Genomic DNA, 23,704 nt, shown 5'->3' with positions numbered 1-23,704 from the left:
GATCTGAAAACTTGAAGGAAGCCAAAACTGTCACCGGCCACCTTGCTGGAATCCCTTCCTCAAGTTTCAGTCTTGGTTGGCATCATGGAGTCTCTGGCCAATCCTTTTCCCCCTTAAATTTGAAATAATAGCAATAGCTTGTATAATAACCAGTGAGTAAGTGCTTAATATACATTATCTTGATTTTCACAGCAGCTCTATAGAGTGTAGATATTATTCTCAGTTTATGGATGGTGAATTTTAAGTTCAGTAGTGTGAAGTAACTCTCCCGTATCTCCCAGCAGTAAATAGCAAAGTCAGGATTGTGGCTGGGTTCTGATGCCAAAATGTGTTCTCTTAATTGTTGTCCTCTGCCACCTCTTGTCATTGGCAGTGTCTATTTGCAGAGTCTCCTTCAGCCTTTGTCCTTCTGGATCATGCAGCTGTTTATATTTTGCATCCTCCTCCTTTCACTCTACGAGTAAGAATTCCTAAGTTCAGATTCCACCATATGGCAAAAGTGGCAAGGCGTCATTATTAGTCTCTTGAGAAAAATGTGTTGCCTGAATCTGCAGAGAATTTTCTTTTGATTGTGGGACTTGTAATGGGGTCAGTCTATGGTATTTCCAAGAAAACTAAGCATAGTGTTATTGTTGTCCAAGAGGTCGATAAAAACATAGTTCAGAATCAAGTTTGACCACTGTAAAATTATTTTTGTATATATTATGGCAAGTTAAATTTGAAGCATTATATTTTCCAGACTTCAAAATTTCAGTGGTCTGTTATTTAGAAAGGATATGTACATTGGCTAGGCCATAGTGGAACCACCCATTTATTTATCAACCCATTCATTACTTTCTGTGGGTTTTTTTTTTTTTTTTTTTTCTCTTTTGTCAGGTACTTCCTTGTGGCTTAAATAGTTTTGCTCCTTTTTTTTTTGTTTGTTTTTTTTTTTTTGTTTTAATTAGCCGAATTTTAAAACTCTGCAACTGGAACTCTTCATTAGCAGTGTGGAAAGAATTTTAATTGGCTGTGTGAACAGTAGTGTTGTCAACTTGTAGAGCAGTGCCCCACTTACAGATGGAAACAGCTGTATCCTTTTTCTTAGGAGACACGGAGAGTCTTGCCCTCAGATCATCAGGTGAATGCTCCTGTGGAAAAAGGCAAGACAGTTACAACACAGGCATTATCGCTGTCCCTCCAACCCAGCTTTTATTAATCTGTCAAGAAGAGCATCCATTTTAACTCTATTATCTAAGTATGAAATGTGGCATTGGAGTCATATTAATTGGACACTCACATTATTTTTTAGTTTAATAGGTTTTCATCAAGAAACTGTCTTTGTTCAGCTTTATGTTAGCATTCTAGTTGTGTAAAAGACTTTATAAAAAAGTCTTTTGTTATGTCTGGTATACCATAGATGGACACGTCTAACTTGTTATTTATCCTATGAAATGTACCTTTTACCAATTGATTCTTCCTTGCTACTTCCTGTCAATAACTGATAATCATGCTTCTATATGAGATCTTAATGATAGCTAATATTTAAGCAAGTTTAATCATCTCAAACCCAATGAAGAACATACTTCTATTTTTATCCTCATTTTATGGATGAGGAAAATTGAGGAACTTGCTCAAGGTAAATGGTGGAACAAAGCCTCAAACATCCTCTTTGATTTTAAAGTCCCCCTCTTAAGACAGGAATATCCTTGATGGTGTTGGGACTATGGCTACAGGGTGTTCATTTAATTTATTTCAGTAGCACACATGTGAAGAAAGTCTACTTCAGATCAACTGCATTGAAGCCCAGAGAGCTTAGACTAGAGTTGGTTACATCCTTAAGTTAATGCAGTATGCAGTTTACCTTTTTCTATGTGCAACAAACAACATGGATGAAAACATGCTAACAACATGCCAGTCTGTGCTTTATTTATTTATTTTTTGTTTACTTATTGTTGAGAAAGAGAGCCTGTGCACATGCAAGCGTGAGGGAGGGGAAGAGAGAGGGAGGGAGATAAGAGAGAGAAGCAGGCTCCTCACTGTCAGCGTAGAGCCCGATGTGGGGCTCGAACTCACAACTCACCTGAGCCAAAGTCAGATGCTTAGCTAACTGAGCCACCCAGGCATCCTTGCTAGTCTGTGCTTTAAAGTACTGGGTCCAAAAAGAAGTAGACTTGATTTAAGTGAATTTGTAATGCAGGCTCTATCTATGCAGTCTGGTAAATCATCTCCTTTTTCTCTTTTCACAATAAAACTTTTCAGGTACAAGGCAGGAATTAATATTCAAGTGGAGTTTACTTATCCATATTGAGAGTTAAAAGTTAAAAATATTGCAACAATTTCTGGGGCACTTGGGTGGCTCAGTCAGTTAAGCCTCCAGCTTTGGCTCAGGTCATGATCTTACAGTTCAGGAGTTCCAGCCCAGCATTGGGCTCTGTGCTGACAGCTCAGAGCCTGGAACCTGCTTCAGATTCTGAGTCTCCCCCTCTCTCTGCCCCTCCCCTGCTCACTGTCTCTGTCTCTGTCTCTGTCTCTGTCTCTCTCTCTCTCTTTAAAATAAACATTAAAAAATTATTTAAAAAATTGCAACAATTTCTTCAATAATGTCTCCTATGGCATACTTTTTGTTTTCTGCTAATTCCTTGTGATTACGTATTTGGAACTAATTAGAAATTAAATTTCTTTATAAGTTTTGAATACATAAGTGTTTTTGAATAGGTAATGTTATTACCCTGGAGAAAATCATGAGGAGAGGGAAAAAAAAGGGTAACAATTTGATTGAGGACCTTGTTTCATGTATATGGTTAAAAAAATCTTGGATATAATCATAAAATTGGATTGTTGTGTAGCATTTTAAACACTTTTTATGTGGGAGAGATTGAGCGAGTGAGCAGGGGAGAGGGACAAAGGGAAAGAGAGAGAATCCTAAGCAGGCTCCAGGCTCAGTGTGGAGCCTGACTTGGGGCTTGATCCCACAACCTTGGGATCTTGCCCTGAGCCAAAATCAAGAGTTGGACACTTGACAGACAGCCCCACAGGTGACCCCCTGCATTCTAAACATTTTAAGATACATGTGTTAACTTCTTAGAAATTGATTGCTCAGGGGTGCCTGGGTGGCTCAGCTGGTTGAGCATCTAACTCTTGGTTCATTGATTTGAGCCCCGTATCGAGCTCTGTGCTGACAGCGTGGATCCTGCTTGGGATTCCCCCCCCCCCCCCCCCCCCGCCACCTCCTTTACCCTCCCCCACTCATGCAGTCTCTGTCTCTCTCCAGATAAATGCACTTAAAAATTTTTTAAAAAAAGATTGCTTAATATGAATTAAAAGTTGTTAGTGAAGTTGAATTTTGTAAAAAATTATTAGTAAAATTGAATATTATAATGAATTTATTTTGTGATGCTGGGTTTAGAAAGCAGGTGGTTAAATCTTAACTATTTGGAGGTAGTTTTCTTTTAAAATAGTTAAATTATGTTTTCAGAAGTTTGCATCATATATAATTTGTAGTTCCCTTGTAGTTTTTGTTTCATGAAAGTGTTCTTTTGAATTAAAGAAATGATTTTGATTGTGATGTCAATTGTGATAATTTGTTAATCTTAGCCATAGATAATTGCTTATCTTCATACATGTTAAATTTGATCCCTGGTGTGTGGTCAGGTTTGATGAATAAATCAAGAAGGCAATACCTTTCAGAAATACAATGGTTGCTTAATTGAGGCAATTAAGACTTGTTTTTTGAGAGAGATAGTAATTTAGATTATCTCCCCAATATATTCTGAACTTTCATAAGTTTTTAAAGCACACATTTTAAAATTCTGGAGAGAAACCTCAGAAGCCTACATGCAACAAACTTAAGGTTTCCATTCTGCTCATTATATGTGTCTCTGACACATTTCAAAATGTTTGTTGAAAATCTGGGAGTCTTTATATTGAAAAAATTCATCTTTGATAACTGTTGTAATTGTTATTAGAAAATAGTTTTCAACCTCCTGGGAAGCATACTTTTAAATCTTTACACTTAAAATTTGGGTTGTTGTAAATATTAATGAACCTGGAGGAGAGAACCCACATATATTCTGTCTATATCTGTACATTATACCTCTCAACTATCAAAATAGCCCCTGAGGGTTTTGCTGGCATTATCTCATTTAATCCTCACAACAGCCTTATGGGTTGAGCATTCACCACCATTTTTCAAATGAAACGGGCTCTCAGAGTAAGTTACTCTGTCCATAGTTCAAAACATGCACATGGCCGAGCTGTGGGTTTTAACTCAGCCTGGTACCAGAGCTCAGTCTCCTACCCACTGTGCTACCCTGCGAGGCATATTACAAAATGCATTTCAGTAGTCTCTTCTGTCATTCCTTGTAGTATTATTTCCAGACAGAGTACTCGGGGAGGGAAGAAGTAAATAGGTTTCATGCCATAATGTAGGCACTGACTATATATATAACTACAGATAATAACTGTAAGATGAAAGTATAATCTTTTGTTACTTGCTACCCTCTTACTTGCAAACACCTCTTCAGATAGGAAGCATTTCTGGTGACTTGGGCACCACTTTGCTGAGCTGTGTAGAGTGCTTAATTTTTGTTTTGTTTTCAAATTTGTGCCATATTATTCCAGAACAGATAGCTGATTAGTAGGTATTTATCCCTACTGGAAGATGGGAGTTACGGAAATTAGAGACAATAGGTATAGAACATCCAGCCTAATGCCTGGAATATAATGGGTAGTAGTTATTGTTTATAAAGAAGTTACTCTTCATACACCATGAGTAGTACAATATAGTAAAACGTTTTAAATATTGTCTTAAAAATAGTAGGTTTGAAACCAATATTTTTGTTTGATAATTCATATTACTAAGCTGTTGAGACATGACATCTCTACAAAAATTACAGACAGAGCTTGATATCGAAACATTAAACTGAATGCCAGATAAAAATACAGATGTTCATTGTATTTTTATATTAGTCTTAAGGAAAACAAAGCTCCCAGGATCTGAAGTATTGCAAGCACAGAGAATAGTACAAAAAATAACAATGTGCTCTACTGAAAATCGTTATTACTATGTGCTCTTGCTGAAAATCTTTAATATTGGAATATATTCTGCAAGCTTAAAAAAAATAAGACAACTCAACACAAAGAGCCTTCTATGTTTCTTGAAGGAATTTTTTTTTCCTGGCGGGGGGAGGGGAAAAGGTCTGTGGGATAAGTTTATTTAATATGACATCAGTTGAATAAAGCCAGCTGTGAGTAATTATATCTGATATTGGATTTCCAGCTGGTTTGTTGAACTATTATTGGTTCTCAAGGTACTTGGATATTAATTAAATGATGACTTATAAAGGAGTCTTGTTTAAAGTAGTGTTGCCTCGATGAGAACATTTAGAACAGGCCACCTGGTACAAAGTTCTAATTCTTCCTGGTACCACTGCTATTTTAAAATCAGTATGTTTTTAACTTAGAGGAAAACATACAGTTCAAATCTGGGTTTGGCGATGATTTTCTATATATTATGTGTGTATACATGAATAGAATTTAGTGTATCCTCGCTTTGCCTAAGGGTTTTCAAACTCAAGTTATCATTAGTGAAGAATTCATGTCAGAGTGAGTAGAAGCACAGGTATTTCTATTTCAGCATGTCAGACACTTAAACTGTGTAAACCATGGATATTGTGTTAGATTTGAAAAAAAAATCATGGGATTAAAGAGAAAAACCAAAAGAATTGAAGAAAAAAATAATCAGGAAGTGGGAACTGGCCAAACGTGGATTAGGGCTCTAAAGAGGTAAGGAAGAGAGCAGAGACATAAATTAAAACCAAACAACCCCTTTAGAAGCTCAGGCAGTGAGGTGTGGTGGAGGTGGAGGGCTGCTGGGTGAGAGGGGTGAGTGCTTCTAGAGGAAAGACATATTTATTTTTAGGTAATAGCGACCAGACACACTTTCTTACTTACCTTCTGCATTGGGATCTTAGTGTGATCACTGTTGATCTCTCTCTGTCTCAGGAATAGTTAAACTACAAAATTTAGTGTAACTACTAGGTGTAGAGCCCTCTGCCACTCAGATTCTGGATTTCAGTAATTCTAGACATTTCCTAAGGATTATAGGGATAAAGAAGTATAAGACATGGTACCTCTCTGGGAGTATACGGTCTTTATTGAGTATTGCCTGTATTGACTTGTTCCCACAGTTATTTCATATATATGTTAAAAAATACCAACAATACAAACGAACATATGGTAAGTTACTTATGAATGATGGATTAATAAATATATAGGATATTAGGGAAAGGTAGAGCGGTAAGAGTGGTCTGAAAAGGCTTCCCAGAGGACGTGAGCTGCGATGCCCATCAGGATGGATTGGGCATTGGACATGTGCAGGCAGAAGGAGGCATGCATCTTGCACGGCATGCTGCTGGGCAGAAGAGCCATCCGAGTAGAGGTTGGAGCAGAGGAAGAGTGGGAGAAGGCTGGGACAGGACCTCGGGTACAGAGTGTAGCAGCACTGAATGCAGATGTGATATGCCTGAAATTTGGTGATCGATGGAAGCTTTTCACCAGGGGAGCAGGACAGCCTAAACAACTGTTTGAGTGCCTTATGATAAGCATGATGAAAGGGGGATGGCCTGAAACTGTCCATGCCATTGAAAATAGAATGAAAACAACAACAACAACAACAAAAAACAAAGTATGACAAGGGACTTACCTCGATTGGAAAAAACTAAATGTGTGACAAAGGAGAAAAGAGGTGCTACGGGTAGCGGCTCTAGATTGGGGAGAACTTCCCAGGGTTTTCCCTGGAGCAGCTGGGGCACGTATACCAGTGGCAGAAGAAGAAGAATTGAAAGGTTTAGGTAGGGGAAATTTAGTGTGGATTTTAGTTACTGTTTTGAGCAGTGCTCCAGCAGCTTGGAATGGTAACTAATCAGCTGGTGATTGTGGTCATTTGTAAAGGTAGGCTGGGAGCAGATGTGATTTCTAAGTGAAAGGACCTTTTAAGAAGGATGAGGTTCAGAGACCAGCCTCTGAGTAGTCACCTTGAAGAGACTTGGTGCAGCTTGCAGAGCCCCTGGAGGGGGGCCAGGGAAGACCCAAGGGGGAGGGAGTGATCAGCACGGGCCACCTTTCATGACACTTCATCCTCTCCTTCCCTTTGTTATGTTTTCTTCTTCTTGCTTATCACTACCAACAGTTTTTACACTTTGCTTATGCAATTTCTTCTGTCCCACTAGACTGTAATATCCACAAGAACTGGGGGTTTTGTCTGCTTTGTATACTAGTGCATCCTTAGCATCTACAACAGTGCTCCCCACAGGGGAAAAGAGAAAATTAATTTGGTTTAGCCAGATTATTGGTGATCTTGGAGAAATGACTTTCAGTCAACTTAAGGGCAAAGATCAGATTCCAAAAGGTTATACAATAACTGGATAGTTGAGAAAATGGACAAAAGGGGTGTACCTCTCATTCCACAGTCTTGGCTAAGAAACAGAGCTGTTGCTGTAGAGGACTTAGGAAGGGTTAGGTGAAGATTTTCCAAGGTGGGAAACTTGTTCATTTCTAAGGAAAGAATGGAAAATGATACAGAGAAAACAATGTTAAGAGTTTAAAAATCTGGGTGTGTGCTGGTTTTTTTTTTTTTATGCTTGAATGACTTACCAATTTTAGAAAAGACAAAAAAGGTGATGAAGAAAAAGTACTCCTGTGTGTGTGTGTGTGTGTGTGTGTGTGTGTGTGTGTGTGTTCTGTTCTTTTTTGATTTGTAAAAATTTAATTTTTGCTCAGGATACTAATACTAAGGGCAGGATGAACATGAGTGTTTGGGTGATGGTGGTAGTAGGGTTAAGAGGAAGGGTTTACTGGTCTACCACACTTTTTTGTGAATTTCACATTTCTTGCACAGAATTTTTTATTCTTAAGGTAGCTGGCCTCCTGGGCAATTCCTGTGTGTTTGGTAGAATCCTCACTGCCATGATGAAGTAACAGTTTGGACAGGTTACATGTGGATTGTTTCAATGGCATCTAATATTTACTTTCATGAATGAAGCAATGTGTTGATTCCAGAAGAATAAGAAATAGAACAGTTAGTGTTACCTGCCATATATTTTAGAGTTAAGGAGGGTTAAATGACACATAAGTACAAGTGATGGTAATATAGATTTATTTCCATAATTATGTTATTTGATTTTGATGTATTAACTTTTTTTCTACCAAAAAAGGGTCAGCTATAATGAAGTCAAATTTAAAATAAGGCAGGGGCTTATCTGTCTAAAAAAGTATTATTTTTAAAATTTGTTACTTTTCCAAGTAATACAGTTTTTATAAAAACCTTTTTACTGTCGTTCAAAACATTTTTAGACTGTAACTTGGTGTTATTATCAGAGTTGCTTAGTGAATCCTACAAGGAAGTTACTACCTCTTTACTTCATAAATTGCATGTTATTTTTGAGCTTGCTTGGGCTCAAATAATCAACTTGTTCACTAGGCTTAGTTCTGGGTAAATGTTGGATGTTTTCAAAAGCCAAATCTCCCTAAAGTACTACTAATGATAATATTCAAAAGAATGTGCATACAGATATTCTTAAAGCACACAGACCTTATGAATACATTCAATAGCTAGACCATGTCTATGAATAACGGTGAGTGGCCAGTGACTAGAGAGGAAGTGATTATGTCCTTGGTTTTCCCTTGTTTTTTTCTTCTCAGTTCATTACAGATGGCACTTGGCTTCGACAGACAGCAGACTAGGTGCAGGGCAGTGGAAGGCAGGGCCCCACACATGTTTAGCATAGCTGGTGAGTTGGGTTTTATCCCCAGAGTCATGTTAAATTTATTTGTACTTTTAAGGCATTACTGAATATTTTATTATTGAGCTGTAATAAATTTAAGTAACTCAATAAGCATACCCTTTGGAAATGATACTCTTTCTGTAATGGTAAAAGGACTTGATGATAAATGTTAGTATCTGACTCTTGATTTTGGCTCAGGTCATGATCACAGGGTTGGTGGGTTTGAGCCTTACATCAGGCTCTGTGCTGACAGCATGGGGCCTACTTGGGATTCTCTCTCTCCCTCTCCCCTCCTTGTGCACTCTCTCACTCAAAATAAATAAACTTAAAAATGGGATCCAGTCACCTTTCCTTATTCATAACAGGTACTCAATAACAATTTGTCAAGTGAAGGAGTGAGGTTCTAGATATTTAAGATTTTTGGTATAATTCATTCTCTTATTTTAAAGAATTTTTTTTTTTTTTTTTTTTAAATAAGATCCCACTGGGCCCCATCCCATGAACCATGAGATCATGACCTGAGCCGAAATCAAAAGTCAGATGCCTAACTGACTGAGCCACCTAATTAATTCTCAGTATGTAGTTTGAGGATCAAGAGCCTACGGGAGAAGAAAATATGTGATGTGGTTCAGAAGTTCTGATACTGCGTGGCAGCAATGGTAGAGTGACGGAAAGCATTTGTTGAATTTGGGAGTAAGAAAACGCGTCTTCTGACACCTATGACTTACAACTGAATTTCTGTTATGCTTTGTAGCTATTTGTGAGGATGTTTTTATCGGTGTTAACAGACTCAGTGTCTTTGAGGACCAGAGTTGTGCTGTTCTAGTCTCTGTTCTCCAAGAGGACATTCAATACCGACAATACCTGGGAACTGTGAATGAAGGGAAGGGGTGCCGTCTAAACAGATTTGGGATCCTCCCTACCCTCAACCCGTGTTGAAGTTTGGGCGAAGTACAAGTCTTCATTTGTATTACAAAGAATATGAGGTGTATTTAATATCTGTTACTTTTCACATCCAGCTGTTCCTCTTTGACTGTCTACTATTAGAGTGTTACAACATTGTATTTTACTTTAAATCCAGAAATTGTCTAAGTAAGACAAAAGCAACACCTAAAATGCTATTTTAAGTATGTTGCCAGGTGGTCTTTGTAGCCTGACAAATTTTGGAGAATTACTAATGTCTCTTCCATTGCAGCACCCTGGCCTTAGATTATTTAATGTCAAAGAAAGAAGAAAAAAAATTACACACACACACATATATACACATATATATACACACATATGTATATATATACATAACTATATGTATATAGTTATGGTCCTAACATAAAGAGAGTCCCTAACATAAAGGAGAACTTTTTAAATTGAATGTATTTAACTCATTAAGAGTCCCACTACATTGTCCTTATTTTCTCATCTTGCCACTCACTTGGCAAAAATTTCCTGTGGACCTACATTTGGAACCCTCTCACTGTTCTTTGAAATTTGTCCTTTACCAGGAAAGGGAAATTGTACAGCTTCCTCTTCCTTCTTCCTACATGGATCCGCTAGTTCTAGGATGCAGTGGCTGGTGGAGAAACCCTTCATAACACTGGCTCAAGTGGCACAGCGTTTAAATTGCGAACATGTATTTTAGGAAATGTGGAGCTGGGAGCCACCTTCCCACCTTTCCTTCTCATCTTCCTTTCTGGTTGTGATGGCTTGTCTGCAATAATTGACTACACGGGACGGTCACTGTTGCAACAGAAGAGATCTTTGCATCCTTCTGATTTCTGGAGAATCTGGGTAACGATGCCCCCGTGTCTTCAGGGGTGTGTGTGTGTGTGTGTGTGTGTGTGTGTGTGTGTGTGTTGATGTCAGAGTATTGCTGTTGTGGAGGCCAAATTTATTCGTTTATGAATATCATGGAGTCCACCATACAAGTCAAATGTACACATGCACAAATTTAACCTGTCGTGCATGCATGCATGTACATCCTGTACGATTGGGGAAGGTAAAACAATTGTAGTAGGATAAGTAAAGATGTTAGATTTTAGCATCAGAGTCCAAAACATGATTGAAAGGTGGGATGCTTCAGAAAGCATGACATGCTATCTTTTTTAGTGGAGCCCTTGATTCAAGTTTTATATTAATGTGTGTACAATGTATAATATACATATTTATATGTTTCTAATTCTTTTCTGTATCTGAATAATATAGTTCTTTTTCTGTAACTGCCACTGCCACCCCTAAAACTCCCCCCCCCCTTCCTGCCACCTTACCTTTTATGGACAGATCTGAACTTTGAGCAGTACCTAACATTTTTTTAGTATTTAGTTAATTTCTGACTAACAAAGTTAGAAGACTCTAATTACATATGTAGAATTCTCATTTGTTTCTCCTGTCCTCTTGAGAAATAGAAAAGTTTGAGAAACAGCATAATATTGGTGGTTGCCTCCTCAGTAAAACATTCAAGATGGGAAAAACAGATGTCAAATTATTTTTGTCTTTTGTCCTAGAAAAATGGCAGCAGTGAAGTTTTCTATATTTAAACTTGCTTCCATTCAGAAGCTCTTCCTTTCTGCTAAGAGGCAATAAAGAGCCTGTGTCCTCAGTGACCTGTTCTGCTTTGCTTTTATTATGTTAGGACTGTCAAACTCTACTGCTGTAGGAATATTGACATTTGTATAGTGAATGATTCAAACTAAGTACTGTTAGTTGAGCCTCTGGAATTAAGTTGGTATTTGAAACTTGAGGTGTCCTGAGGGTGAATTTTGTAGACTCTGGGGCTCCTTGTTGCAGAGTTTATGTTCAGTGGAGTGGTGTATGTCAACTTCCCTCTGCCCACCCTGACTCTCCGAAGGTTTCTACAGGGTTTACCAGAGCCAGACTGTCTGTGGGAGATGAGTTGAACACCACGCTGTAGCTTTTAAGTGTATTGTTAGAGGAGAGTTGGGGAGGAGGGAGTATATTTGGTTGATTTTTTTTTTTTTTAAGTTTATTTATTTGTTTTGAGAGAGCGAGAAAGAGAGCACAAGCAGGGGAGGGGCAGATAGGAGAGACTGAATCCCAAGCTGGTTCCTGCACTGTCAGCGCAGAGCCTGATAATGGGGCTGGAACTCATGAACCATGAGATCCTGACCTGAGCAGAGATCAAGAGTTGGTCACTTAACTGACTGTGCCACCCAGGCGCCCCTAGTTAATTTTTTTTTAAATGGAAATGAAAGATAGTCCAGGAACCATTTTATTAGAGCGGGGTGTGTGTGTGCCCGCATGCACACCCTTGCTGTGTACAGCTGATTGACCTTTGTTGTTACACTTAATCAAATGTTTAAATGGTAACTTAAAAGGTAGTCATTCACTGCCTGCTAGCTTGATCATGGAGAGCAAAAATCAGGCTAGCAGTAAATTTACTGCAAATCATTTTCTAGTGTGTTAATCTGTACATGTGAGATTCAAATTTGACTACAAAATTTTGCACTCTGAGAAATTAAAGTAAGATAGTTACTTGAAAATGAAGATATATTTTGTTTCTGCTGCCTAGGAGATGTGAATTCTGGGAAGCTATGGACTTGGTGGTAATGCATTGTTCTGAAGGGGAAATATTTATACAGACTCTTGAAAACAGGAATTGTGGACTGGTTTAGACACTTGATATTTTTCTCACTTGTGCACAAGATGAGTTTTTGGTTACAACTAAATTGTTGACTTTTCTAATGAGAAATCTTAATCTTCACAAATGAAACTTAATTGTCGCCATGGGTGTTTTTCACCGTGTGATACGACAGTGAACACAGGGTGCAGTATGTGTTCTCAGTTGTTCTACATCACGCTGCTCTTGTAGTAATTGGAAAAGCTGCCTTGTGATGTCTGTTGTTGCTTGTCTTTTAACTCTGCGTGCATTGTCTTCAGTAAGAGACTCTTGCAGCATGAGGATAAGATGCGACCCTCCTTCCTCTGTCTCTTAGAATTTACAAAGTACTTTCTACCTTCTTCAACTTTTCTACCTTCTCCCCTGAAACACCTGCTCTTGAGGCTCCTGCACCAGCTTGAAGTAGAGGAGCCATGGGGTGACAAGGGTGTGTTTCGTTGAACCTAGATGTCTGTCTTGTACATTGTCATGGTTACTTCAGGAGGCCGTGACTTTATAACTACTTTTGTCTCAAATTTAGCAACTGTTCAAAAACTCTTTTTTTTCAAGGTGTAAGTGATCTTTCTGCAGGGGAAAACACCTGAGGAAATTCTAGACAAACAGAAGAGCTTGAATCTGTACCTTTTACTTCCAGAATTCCTTATGCACGCATCTGGTAAAGTTACAGTGCTGAGGAACCTGAAGCTGGAGAAGTATATCCAGGCCATGTCAAAGATGACAGGAATATAATTTCCCTGGGTTTTAACATGTGAATTTGAATACAACTACAATTCTGGGAGATTGTTTCCTTTCAGGTATAAATTAGTAGGCCCAGAAACAGCCGTCATATGATTTGATGTTGAAATTGCTATTTAATAACATATTTAAGAATTTTACTGAAAATCGTATACTCCACCATGGATTTTTTTTTCCTACATGTTCCTGAAGTATGTGATGGTGTAACTCTGGGATATGAAGGGCTTGAATAGCACAAAACATCTCAGCAGTGTTGTGATTTGACATTTTTGTTTTAAATGCTCTCCCCCCCCCCCCACTTTTTTTTAGGTTATGTATTTTGAGAGAGAGAATTTAGGGGAGGGGCAGAGAGAGAGAATCCCAAGTAGGGTCTAGGCTGTCTGCGTGGAGCCTGTCACAGGGCTGGATCCTACCTGAGCTGAAATCAGGAGTCAGATGCTTAACCCACTGATCCACCCAGGTGTCCCTCTGTTGCTTTACTATGATGTGTGGGACTGGGAAGCTGCTTTAAAATAAGATGCTAGGGATGATTGGAATTAAATGATTTTTTTTTAATGTTTATTTATTTTTGACAGAAAGAGAGAGAGAGAGACGGGGCAGAGAGAGAGGGAAACACAGAATCTGAGCTGTCAGAACAGAGCCTGACGTGGGTTTTGAAATCACAGACTGTGAGATCTTGACCTCAGCCGAAGTCCATGCTTAACCAACTCAGCCACCCAGGACTTAAATGATTTTGATAGGCATGCTGGTAGACTTCCCTCCCCTCCCCTCCCCTTTTCATTAGAGGCATGAGGAGAAAGGACTTGGCATATTTTCTCAGATGATCTTAAGGAATGCTTTAAACACTCCTTTCTGTTAAGTATATGTTAATGAAAATGCACTTGAGACCAAGGACGGAGATTTCCAGTCGTGGGAAAGGACTGTTGGTGTGGTCTGCCACCTTGTGGCCATTTACAGAATTGTTTCAGACTATACAGATCGGAGTTTCCCATAGCTCTGAACATCAAGATTGAAAACACATTTTCTCCCTTTCCTTTTTTCGCCATTATTCTCAGGAATATTCACTTTAGGGTCTCTAATAGCACCACCCCCACAGGAAGGTTGCCCTTTCCTTTCTTTGCATCTAGTGCAGCCACAGTCTGTTGCTTGACACAGATGAGACAAAAGATGTAATAAAAGAGAACAGTGACCTTGTTCAAGGTGTTTATTCTCTAATTGAGATAAAATGTAAACCCTTGAAAGTAAAGTGGCTGCACAGAGCACAGGTGAAGGGCCACACGTGAGTGACACAGGCAGTAAGAACTTCAGTGGCTCAGAAAGGAAGCTCACACTGCCTGTGCAAAATGGGGTCTCGGAGACATGTTTTTCACTAGGGTGAGAGGAAAAGGAGTGTGTGTTTTGAGGGGCTTTTTGAGGGACCCAAAGATTGTTGGTCATTTTTTTTTGGAAAGGGTGCAAGAGATGTTGGGGTTTGAGTTTTATTCAGAAGCCGTCCTGGGGAGCTTTGGAAGGAGCAAGTTTGAATGTGACATGGTAGGATTAGTGCACAGGTGGATTCTCTAGAGATAATAGGCATCTTCTGCCCACCAAACCTGATATAAAAATCAGGATTTATAAAGCAGACAATTTAAGGGATGCTTTATATGTTTTATAAATAGTTCATTTTATTTATTTTGATTTTTTTGGATAGAGATACTCACATATGAAAAGGATGCATTAATTTGTAAAAATTCTGATATATATATATATATATATACACACACACACACACACATTTCAGGAATATTTTTAGTTTATATTCTTGTAGTTACTGTGTGCTTTTTTCAGATCATAGTTAATAAAATCATAGTTAATAAAATCAGCTACCATTTTCCAAGGGTCTCTATATGCCAAGTGTTGTTTTGAAATTACATATCATTTTAGCCATACAGCCTCACCAAGTAGATATTATGTACTTTGTTTCTCAAATATAGTCTCTGTAACATACCCAGGGTCGCACATCTTGAGAGTGATGGGCATGAGGATGTGAACTATGCTCCATTTGACATATGTTCTTTCTGTAATCCTTTTTAGATAGTTTTTGTCTTTAATGTTTATTTTTGAGAGCGGGAGAGAGAGAGCAAGTGGGGGAGGGGCAGAGATAGTGGGAGACAGAGGATCTGAAGCAGGCTCAGAGCTGACAGCATAGAGCCCGATGTGGGGCTCGAATTCACAAACTGTGAGATCATGACCGGAGCCGAAGTCAGATGCTTAACCAACTGAGCCACCCAGGTGCCCCAGGTTTTTTTTTTTTTTTTTTTTTTTTTTTTAATGTTTATTTATTTTTGACAGAGGGAGAGAAAGAGTGTCAGTGGGGAAGGGACAGAGATAGCGGGAGACAGAGGATCCAAAGCAGGCTCTGTGCTGACCGTAGAGAGCCCGATGCAGGGCTTGAACCCACAGATCGTGAGATCATGACCTGAGCCATCCAGTCGCCCCTCTTCTTAGACAGTTTTATATATTTTAGTGTGCAAAGATTGAGAAACTGCCAAATGAAGCTTTTTAGCTTCACTGCCGTGTCAGCAGACACAGTGAGACTTGCAGCCTTCCCGCCTTCCTGCCCTCTCTCCCATGTGGCTGTGCACACGAGTTGGAGCCTTGAATAGTCTAGCTTTTAACGTTATTACAAATAATGTTCAAGACATAGCTCTCAAATTCCTCACTGGTGAACTTTGGCCTATGAGGATAAATGACCTTTTTGCCTTTGCAAGGGAGGATAATCGGTATCCGTATATTTTCTGGTCCTCAGACTGATGTCACTTAGCAAGGTACTCCTTTCTCTTTCTGTCTGTGTTTAAATCTGGAGGCATTTACTACTCGGATCTCCATAGACGTGCTTAACTGTAGCACAATCTTTGCCTTAGTTTCTTTGATGATTGAGATACAGCCTTTTTAAAGGAATCAACCTTACTGTTGTTGTTGTTGTTTAATTTATCTTGTAACTGGAAGGTTATACCCTTTGACTACCCTGCTGATTATCGTTTAAACACACAGCTTCCTGGGAAGTCTGGATGCCTGGCTGGCTCAGTCAGTGGAGCTTTCAACTCTTGATATCGGGGTTGTGAGTTCGAGCCTCTTGTTGGGTGGAGAGAGTACTTAAAAAATTAAATACATAGCTTCATATATAAAACATATATACAACTCATTTTAAAGGAAAAAGTTGCATACGTTTTTTCATAGTGCTGTGCAAAATACCACCAACCCCCTTCCCTTCATTGTTTGCAAAGAATCTCTAGAGGAGAGGAGGAGGACTGTGGGAAAGGAGGTAGAATAGTTCTCTCAGATCTCCAAAGATTGTATTAAAATATATTTTAAGTTGTTGGCAAATCCCTGATGCCGGTGAACAAGTGAAATTAAAAGCTAGTTTTAATTGGATTATCAATTTGCTGTGAGGCTGATTATATTCTGAATGCGTCTCTAAGGAGAAATTAGAAAAGGACCCCAAGATGCAGAAAACTTTCCCTCGGACTTCTTTCCTACTAGGCCTGTGTTGTGTTTATAGACTCTGAACAAGAGGGTAGGTTAGGTTGTGAACAATTAGAATGCTTTTGGGTTTTGATACATGGTTTATGTTTGGGGCAAAAGTTTATTTGTTTCTTTTCATGGAACACTGCATTTCAGTCGATCTGTCAGTTCTTGTCTATGGGCTACTGTGGTTTTACACTTGCTGAATCTGCTTTCAAATAGCATCTATTTTTGAAAAAAGGATGTCCTTCCTAGGGTAGAAGGAAAGGTTTATTGTTCCAAAAAATGCTGCTTCCTGGTTAGAGCAGTATCATCCTGTTTGTATTCAAGACTAGAAAAATTTTGGGGAAAAAATAGCTTACATGTTTTAAGGGTCCTTTAAAATAGTAATAGTCACGTGGATTTTATTGGTCTCAGGAGGTGCATTTGGGGAGTTCTCAGTTTGCATAGTGTGGTTTGCTCACAGAAATGTCACTTGGAATACTTTCGGTGATTTAATGCTCCAGCATTTGTTTTTCTGTAGTCGAGTTTGTTGAAACATAACTTCATTCTGTGAATGTCTGTTTGCATAGAGAAAGGAATGTATAATCCAAGAATATAATTCCCTGAAGGCCATACATTTCCTTGTTTATCTTAGGAGAAAGCCCTTACTCTGTGATGCAGCAAGCACGTCTGGTTTTCACTGACGTTGCAGATTTCACGTTGAGCTAATCTTCCTCAGCACCTCGCCCTTTTGTCTTTTTGTTTCTTTGCTGGCTAAAGGCAATCCCATGCCAATTCATAGATTATTTTAGTAAAGGCCAACTATTAAAGGGGAAATGAGGGTTAAAATTTACAGGTGAAACGTGAAGGCAGAGCCCTTAGGGGTGACCTCTAGGGGCAAGGAAGGGGTGGAGGTAGATTCTGGGCAGAGCTGGGTTGCTTCACTTGGCCTCTCATGACCCTCCATATCTTCTTCCCCTACTTTGCTGGTATTTTTAATTTCTCTTGGTTGTGCTGCCTGAAATCTCATACCATTTACAGATTTGTTTGGACTATGAAGATGCAAATGGAGGCAGACAGTTCCCCACAGAAGATTCAAGCGCCCCCACCAATCACTCCCATTGCATTTGTGTTCAGATTTAATTTTAATTTTAGGCCTTTAATTTTTAGACCAGAGTATTGATGCTTCAGAATGGGGTTTGGGGTAACGTGAGATCATTGGACACCTGTAGATATGGTAGAAAAAACTGCCTGGGAAGATTCAGAAGGCCATATTTGCTTATTTCAAAATATTGCTCAGTCCATTTTGCTTCTAGGAGAAAATAAGAGAGCTTGTCTTCGTTTTTATCTTTCAGTGTTATTTACCTTACTTGCAATCCCTGATCATCGGTAAGCCTAATGTTTGGCTGCTGGACCCTGTATTGAAGAAAAATTTAACCATAGTCCTTGCTTCCATTTGTATTTCTTTTGTTCATCTCTAGTCAGTGTTTCATTCCTCAGAGTCCAAGAGCAGAGTATTCCTGATGCCTTTTCCAAATCTTTTCTGCTTTTCCTACCTACCCAAATCTGTGATGGTTGTGTCCATATTGCACAGTGAAACATCACATTGACTTGATTGTTGCCTGCCATCTAGACATCATTTCTTACCATTCCTTCTGTTAGTTACAATGAAGAGATCTCAAGTTTAGATAGAATGTATCTGTAGAGTCCTCTAATTCAAGCTAGATAATACTGCCTTCCATTTAACAGCTTCATGTATAATAATGATGTCTGCTCCTTGAGTTTATCAGCTCCTTGTGGCATAAACCATTTAAAACAAGTTTCTTTTGAGATGGTTTATTTTAAGAATAATAGAAGAAACTCTGGACATAATCGTATTCATTTCAAGAATTGAATTCAATTCAAGAAGTTTATAGGCTCGTTACATATCTGAAATCCTCACATGAAACAGTTGCATAGGATTCCCTGATTGTGTATTGCTTGAGTGACACGTTTCAACTTACTCCCCAGAAAGCATCATGATTATGTGAGCTGCAAATGTTTTATTTATGCAGTGACATACATACAGAAAGAGAAATACTTTTTTATTTGGTCATGAGGTGGTGATATAATGCAGTCCTTTTCCTTCACACTCAGAGTTTTCTATTCAGGCTAAGTAACAACTTTCTGATCCATTTACTTATGTCAGTGACTTATAGGTGAGCATACATCACTGTTCTCTACAATTTTATTAACTAATAAGGTATCTTATTTAATTTGCAGGTTATAATTATACATATTGCCTTAAATAATGTGGTAGTTATTGTTCTTAAATATATTTTGCATAGTCATAGAGGTTATACATTCATACTCAAAAGTTGTTGCATTACTGACACATGTAATGGGTGTGACATAACTTATTCAGGAATGTGACCCCTGCACAACTATGAAACTACAATGTTGAAAAGCAACAGATTAATAAAATGCCCTTTCATTAAGGGATATGTTCTTTTACTTTGATTTTGCTTGGTTTGAAGAAGAGACTCAGTTATTCAAGACCTATTATCTTTTAAGGCTTAAGGCTGTTTTCCCCCTCCATTCTATTTCTAAGCTTCCAAATTCTTGCTTCTATCATGTTTCTTCTAGACTTCTTCCTTCTTCAGCTTAAAAAAAAAAAAGGTATTTCTTTCTGCTGCTTTCCCAATATACATTTTTTTTTTTGTCATTGTAAATTTATTTGCTTGATGATTGTTAAGTGAATGTGAATAGTCTTGTCTGTTTGCTTTTTAGACAAGAGTGTTTTATGGCTTGGACAGGTCCTAACCCAAGGTTGATAGGTACTTCAGTGAAAAATATGTAAGACTTTACTATTAGATTCAGAATATAAGCTCTTCGGAAATGGGGGGGGGGCAGGGGGAGTCTTTCTGTACTATTCAATGACTGCAAGTAGCACATATATTTATAATATCTAAAATAGAATGAACTTTTTAGGATTGCTCAGAAAGACCTTTTACTATAGATATTAAAGAAACTCATCAGGGCATTTTTTATTGATTTTTCCCTATATGCAAATAGAATATTATGATTGGAGTCTGATTGCATCTGAAGAAGGAATTTATTAGCTTTAGGAATGCAAACTTTGGGATGTGAGGGTGATCTGGCTGCGACATCTGTCACCCCATTGATCGCCAGGGTTGATTCCACTGGTCTGGCAGGCTAAGCGGGCATCCCCTTCCTCCCTCACCGCTCCAAGTGCATCCCTCCTGAAGCTGCGTGCTCTGGAAGAGGACGACCTTCCCGATAGAGGAGGAGCGTTCTTTCGTCAAGGGTATACGAGTAGCTGCGCTCCCCTGCTAGAACCTCCAAACAAGCTCTCAAGGAATGCAAACTTTGTTAACTAGATGATGTGACAATTTAAATGGTGACAATTTAAAGTTATCAGTAAGATTATTTCTCCCCTTCCCCCGCCCCCCCCCCACCCCCCACCCCCCCATATCACAGTATTGTTTTAAGGATTGCAATAAAATATTTTAGGCCAAAAACTTCCTTAGTATCCTCTTCAAGTTTCTGAGTTTCTTCTCTAGTTGTTATCACTGTCCCTTATCTGTGCTTTTAATATATGAAATTTAACTGCACATATAGTTTTGAATTGTTCTGAAAGGTATTCCTAAGGCTACAGAAATTTTTTCTTAATTAAAAGAGAGGATTGAATCGAACCAAAGTAGCACAAGACTTGAATACTGAAAAGTAAAAAACATTGTGGAAAGAAATTAAGAAAGACCTATGTATATGGCGAAACATCCCTGTCATGGATTGGGAGACTCAATACTGTTAAGGTGGCAGTACTACCTTAACTGACCTACAGACTCGACACAATCCTTCTTACAATTTCAGCAGATTAAAAAAAAAAAGGTTTTTTTTTTTTTTGTGGATTGACAAATGATTCTAAAATTCATATGGAAATGCAAGACACCCAAACAAGGCCAAACAATCTTGAAAAAAGGAGAAAAAGGTTGGAACCCTGATAATTTCTGATTTTAAAAGTTGCTACAAAACTTACTACAGAGCCACATAAACAAGACAGTGTGGTTCTGGCATAAAGATAGACATATGGACCGATGGAATAAAACTGAGAGTCCACAAGCACTTGTATTTGTGGTCAATTGATCTTTAACAAAGGTACTAATACAATTTGATGGGGGAGTGAATAGTCTTTTCCACACAGGGTAGTGGGACAGATGGATATCCACATGCCAAAGAACAAAGTTGGATACTTAACTCAAATGCAAAAAATAACTCAGAAATGAATCGTGGATGTAAGAACTCTTAGAAGAAAATGTATTAGTAAATCTTTGTGACCTTGGAATAAGTAATGGTTTCTTACATAGAACTCTTTTTCAAAAAAGTTTTTAATGTTTATTTTTGGGAGAGAGAGAGAGAGACAGAGCATGAGCAGGGGAGGGGCAGAGAGAGAGAGAGAGAGAGAGAGAGAGAGAGAGAGAGTGAGTCAGTCACAGGACCTGAAGCAGGCTCCAGGCTCTGAGCTGTCAGCACAGAACCTGACATGGGGCTCGAACTCATGAGCTGTGGGATCGTGACCTGAGCTGAAGTGGGACGCTAACTGACTGAGCCACCCAGGCGCCCTATTACATATGACTCTAAAAGCATAGGCAACAAAAGAAAAAATAGATAAATTGGACTTCATTAAAATTAATTAACTTTGTGCTTCTCAATTTTTTTTTTTTAACGTTTATTTATTTTTGAGACAGAGAGAAACAGAGCATGAATGGGGAGGGGGGGGGCAGAGAGAGAGGGAGACACAGAATCCGAAGCAGGCTCCAGGCTCTGAACCATCAGCCCAGAGCCCGACGCGGGGCTTGAACTCACGGACCGCGAGATCGTGACCTGAGCTGAAGTCGGACGCTTAACCGACTGAGCCACCCAGGCGCCCCAACTTTGTGCTTCTAAAGGCACCATCTAGGGGCACCTGGGTGGCTCAGTTAGTTAGGCGTCTGACTCTTGGTTTCAGCTCTGGTTTGTGGGTTTGAGCCCCATGCTGACAGCGCAGAGCCTGCGTGGGATCCTCTCTCTCTGTTCCTCCCCTGCTCATATACTGTGCACTCCCAATCTCTTTCTTTCTCTTTCTTTCTTTCTTTCTTTCTTTCTTTCTTTCTTTCTTTCTTTCTTTCTTTCTTTCTGTCTTTCTTTCCTTCCTTCCTTCCTTCCTTCCTTCCTTCCTTCCTTCCTTCCTTCCTTCTTCTTTCCTTCTTTCCTTTCTTTCTCTCTCAAAATAAATAAACTTAAATATAAAAGCACCATCTAAGAAAATGAAAAAATACAAAGCCTGTAGAATGGGAGAAAATATTTGCAAATTACATCTGTGATAAAGGCCTTCTATCTAGGATACAAAGAATTCTTAAAATTCAATAATAAAAAGACAATCCAACCAAAAATTGAACAGAGAAATTGAATATTTATCCAAATAAGTTATATAAATGAGCAAAAAACACATGAAAAATGCTCAGCATCCTTAGTCATTAGGGAAACGCAAATCAACACCACAATTAGATAACACTCCAAATAGGAGGGCTAAAGTTAAAAAGACACACAATAACAAGTGTTGACAATGATGTATGTGGAGAAATTGGAGCCCTTATACATTGCTGATGGAATTATAAATGATGCAGCCATTTAAGAAAAACAATTTGACACTTTCTTAAAAAGCTAAATGTAGAGTTACCATATGAGCCAACGGTTCCACTCATAAGCGTATGTATACCCATGAGAACTGAAAACAGGTGTTTAAACAAAAACTTACACATGAAAGCTCATAACAGCATTGTTAATTGCATCCATGAAGCAGAAAAAATCCAAATACTCACCAACTGATGAATGGATAAATAATACGATATATCTCCACAATGGAATATTATTTGGCAATACAAAGGAGAGCAGTGATACATGTTTACAACATAAGTGAACCTTGTAAATACTGTGCTAAGTGAAAGAAGCCAGTCACAATCTAACATTCCATTGTTAGATTCTATTTATGTGAAATGTTCATAATAGTCAAATCCATAGAAACAAAGTAGATTAGTGGTTGCCAGGAGTTGGGGGTAGGGGAAATGGCGAATGACTGTTCATGGGTATAGAGTTGCTTTTTGGGGGTGTTGAAGTGTTCTGAAATTAGTGATGATTATATACAAACCACCAAATTACTCGCTTTAAAATGATGCATTTTGAGGGTCACCTGGCTGGCTTACCTGGAAGAGCATGTGACTCTTGATCTCGGGGTTTTGAGTTTGAGACCCACATTGGGTGTAGAGGTTACTTAAATAAAACTTTAAAAAATGGCAAATTTTGAGTTATAGTTTACCCAGCTGCCCTGTCAGAGGAGGGCAGCAGACCCCCACTCCCTGCCCACCAACCCTGCTCTCTTGGGTTCTGAACCTGCCCACCCATAGCCACTTCCTGTTGCTCCTTCCCTCTGGAGTGAGGAGGGGACAGTGGGTACGAGTCCAGAGGGCAGGGGAGGATCGTACACATGGCCTCCACTGCATTGTGTGCAGTGACCCAGCACAGCTGTTGCCTCCTGGGGAGGAAAAAAAAAGTATGTGAATTCCATCTCAATAGAGCTCTTACTTTAAGACAAAAAAGGATAATTTTATAAGTTTCTTAAAATACTTTTGTTTTAGATTTTAACTAAGATATAAGAGAGGAGTGAATACCTCTTCATACCCTTTATATCACAAACTGTGTGATCCTAGATGTTATAGATATTAGAGTCTTGAAATACTAATAACTTGCTACCTTATCATCCAAATGAATATAAATGGGATTTTGAATTTACCTGTTCTGAACTTTCATGAATAACTTTGAATCTTTTTCCTAAGTATTATAGTATGATTGAGAAAAATAAGACATCTCCCTCCTTTTTAAAGAAAATATTTAAACTTAAATATTTCTATATATAAAAGAAATGTCATTGTGGTAAGAATTGAAAATAAATTGAATTCATGCTCACTTAAACATTTTTTTAATGTTTATTTTTGAGAGAGAGAGAGACAGACAGGCAGAGGGAGAGCAGGGGAGGGGCAGAGAGAGAGGG

General features: G+C 38.6%; 1 protein-coding gene and 1 long non-coding RNA gene across 9 annotated transcripts in view; one reads left to right on the top strand and one right to left on the bottom strand.

The window, feature by feature from the left end:
- The window catches only part of RAPGEF2 (Rap guanine nucleotide exchange factor 2), a 253,639-nt gene that overhangs the window by 49,476 nt on the left and 180,459 nt on the right, over window positions 1-23,704 (top strand). The window contains exon 1 of one of the 8 annotated variants that reach the window (XM_042983675.1): window positions 22,904-23,206. The exons of the other annotated variants lie outside the window; for them this stretch is intronic. Within the exon in view, the coding sequence (XP_042839609.1) occupies window positions 23,141-23,206 (66 nt within the window). The 5' untranslated portion in view covers window positions 22,904-23,140. Of the gene's footprint in view, window positions 1-22,903; window positions 23,207-23,704 lie in introns of those variants that run through there. 8 annotated transcript variants of the gene reach the window in all.
- On the bottom strand, window positions 920-22,672 carry LOC122237932. The gene is made up of 4 exons (XR_006216708.1): window positions 22,479-22,672; window positions 7,438-7,536; window positions 5,935-6,074; window positions 920-1,130 (listed from the first exon to the last, which is right to left on the bottom strand). It is a non-coding gene; the product is annotated as an uncharacterized LOC122237932 (long non-coding RNA).

Source organism: Panthera tigris, chromosome B1, assembly GCF_018350195.1.
Source record: "Panthera tigris isolate Pti1 chromosome B1, P.tigris_Pti1_mat1.1, whole genome shotgun sequence".
In the NCBI taxonomy this organism is placed as follows: domain Eukaryota; kingdom Metazoa; phylum Chordata; class Mammalia; order Carnivora; family Felidae; genus Panthera; species Panthera tigris.
Note: the sequence above shows the minus strand (reverse complement) of the source record. Positions and strands in the feature narration are given on the sequence as shown.